The 2,446-nt window shown below is 34.1% G+C and overlaps 1 protein-coding gene across 1 annotated transcript; it reads left to right on the top strand.

Moving 5' to 3' along the window:
- The first annotated feature begins 222 nt into the window (after nucleotides 1-222).
- On the top strand, nucleotides 223-1,199 carry LOC134610455 (olfactory receptor 11L1-like). Its single transcript, XM_063453420.1, has one exon. It carries the CDS (start codon nucleotides 223-225, stop codon nucleotides 1,144-1,146), a length of 924 nt encoding a protein of 307 aa, XP_063309490.1. The 3' UTR covers nucleotides 1,147-1,199.
- The last annotated feature ends 1,247 nt before the right edge of the window (nucleotides 1,200-2,446 follow it).

Below are 2,446 nucleotides of genomic sequence, written 5' to 3'. Positions count from 1 at the left end.
AGTTGACGGTTCACCGTGGGACAAACATCAGTAATTAGAAAAACTGTTAGCAGAGAGTCTTAAACTTTGGATTTAGTTATACCTAAAAAAAAATGATTTCCTTTAATTATGTCTCTTGAACTGTTTCCATAACCTTTTATGCTGTACATAAAAATAATATACACATGTTTTTATATTTTTTTAGAATGTAAACTGTCACATCTACATTTAGTTGATTGGACTATGCTTGCAAGGAATGAATCGAGAGTCACGGAACTCATACTTCTAGGCTTTGGAAATCTTTATGGCTGCAACATTTTAATTTTCATCATATTCCTGCACATTTTCCTAATCACAGTAACTGGAAATCTTTTGATCATTTTGCTAGTTTCAATCAGTCTTGACCTTCATTCTCCCATGTACTTCTTCCTTTGTCATCTATCACTGTCTGATATTGTGCTCACAATGAATACTCTCCCCAACCTGCTGGGAGCAATCTTACATGGTGGGAAAAAAATGACAATTCTTGGCTGTTTTACTCAATTTTCTATCTTTTGTGGTATTACTATTACAGAATGTTTCCTGCTCGCAGTGATGTCCTTTGATCGATACCTGGCTATATGTGTTCCATTGCGTTACATCTCGATCATGGACTTTACACTGCGTACCTGTCTGTCTGTCTTACCCTGGATGTTAGGATTTACCTTGAACCTAATAGGTATCATACCGGTATCCAACTCTCAGTTCTGTGATGGAAACATCATTGACCATATATATTGTGAATTTTCCCCTCTCCTAAAACTTTCATGTTCAGACACATCTCTGGTGGAATTTATAAGCTTTTTATTTTCTACTCCTTTATTTATATGTCCTTGTGGTTTTATCATAGTGACTTACGTTTATATCTTCCTTACGATTCTTAGAATCCCTTCTACAACCGGAAGACAGAAAGCCTTTTCTACCTGCAGTTCCCACCTTCTTGTGGTGGGTGCATTCTATGGGACATTAATAACCAAGTATATGATACCATCCATAGGTCACGCATTGCTTTTGAATAAGATTATATCATTGCTGCATACTGTGTTTACCCCCCTGTTTAACCCTTTAGTATACAGTCTAAGAAACCAAGACATCAGGATAGCACTAAGAAAGATTTTTAAACATTAGAGACACTTTTTATACATACACATTATAATCTCAGAAAATGTCTCTAAATCATTCTCTGATAGGCAAAATAAATAACGGTTCAGACACTCCGGAATAACAAAAAATATCAACTTTATTGTTGCAAAAAAAGCAACATTTCGATCCTACAGGGTCTTTATCAAGCTTGACTTCTCGCAGATATCAGTGTTAATAGAGTTTGCTATGTTTCGATCAAAGCAGCTGATATTATTTAAGCAAAATGGGACTGAAATGTTGCAATGATTTATTGATGCAAATAAAGTCAATTTGCTAAAAGATATTTGGAAGACCTGAACGTGATCTTTCTTATTTTCCCTTTTTGCATATACTTATAACTTAAATAGAAGAAACTCTGGTCCATTCGGGAATTACTTCACTTGATTACGCTACGATATATTTTAGATACACCGCTGACAATTAGAATTTCCATTTTTTTTTTATGTTTATTGTTCAATCTAGAAGGTAGGGGGAAGTGTTTGCATGTGGTTTATTTTTACAACTTAGTAATTACTTTTTTTTTTTTTTTTTTTTTTAACTGTGGCTTAAAACATGGGGGGAATAATTGCCGGCTGCCAAATATGTAGGGACGTACATATTTGTGTAAATCCTTATCAATAGTTTCTTTCTATCTGGAAATAGATAAGGATGCTATTTGTGTCTGGCTGCACTATGTTCACTGGAGGTATTTAAAAGGACACTCCAGTCAATGCATGTTATAGGTATTGGTTGAAATAATTAGATGTAATTAAGCCGCTACCATTTAAAACAGAGTTGTTTCATTTTATTTATTTTTGCTTATTTGTTGTTTAAATAAAAAACCAAAAAAAAAATATTTTGATAACAACTGTTGGGGCATAGCCCCAGGTCCCCGTATTGTTTTATAGATGGTTTTACCATAGAAGATGTTCCATTTTAGACCCTTCATACAGAGCATGGGGTTTTCATTTTTGTGATGAAGTTTAGATAGGGGTGTAAAAAGAGCCCCAGATGTTGGTTACACATAGACATCCGTAAGCAGCCTTTGTTGAAAAATGGCATTGCTATTGGCCATGTCACGTTTAAACATTTGTTATGAAGGAACACAACTGCAGATTTCTTATAGTTCAAATATTTATTAGAAGTAAATGGTATTGACTTTAATTCCAATTTACAGGTACTGTAGCATTAAGTAATAAACGATAACTGAAGTCCACAATTTATATGCACTGTAGCTTTAAGCAGTAAACGATAACTGAAGTCCACAATTATATGCACTGTAGCTTTAAGTAGTAAACGATAACTG

The sequence above is a fragment of the Pelobates fuscus genome, chromosome 5 (genome assembly GCF_036172605.1).
Source record: "Pelobates fuscus isolate aPelFus1 chromosome 5, aPelFus1.pri, whole genome shotgun sequence".
Lineage (NCBI taxonomy): Eukaryota > Metazoa > Chordata > Amphibia > Anura > Pelobatidae > Pelobates > Pelobates fuscus.
The sequence above is the reverse complement of the archived record's forward strand: the minus strand, read 5'-3'. Positions and strand labels throughout refer to the sequence as shown.

Excerpts from the sequence above, each read along its gene's own strand:
- LOC134610455 (XM_063453420.1), top strand. The coding sequence starts at position 223 with ATGCTTGCAAGGAATGAATCGAGAGTCACGGAACTCATACTTCTAGGC.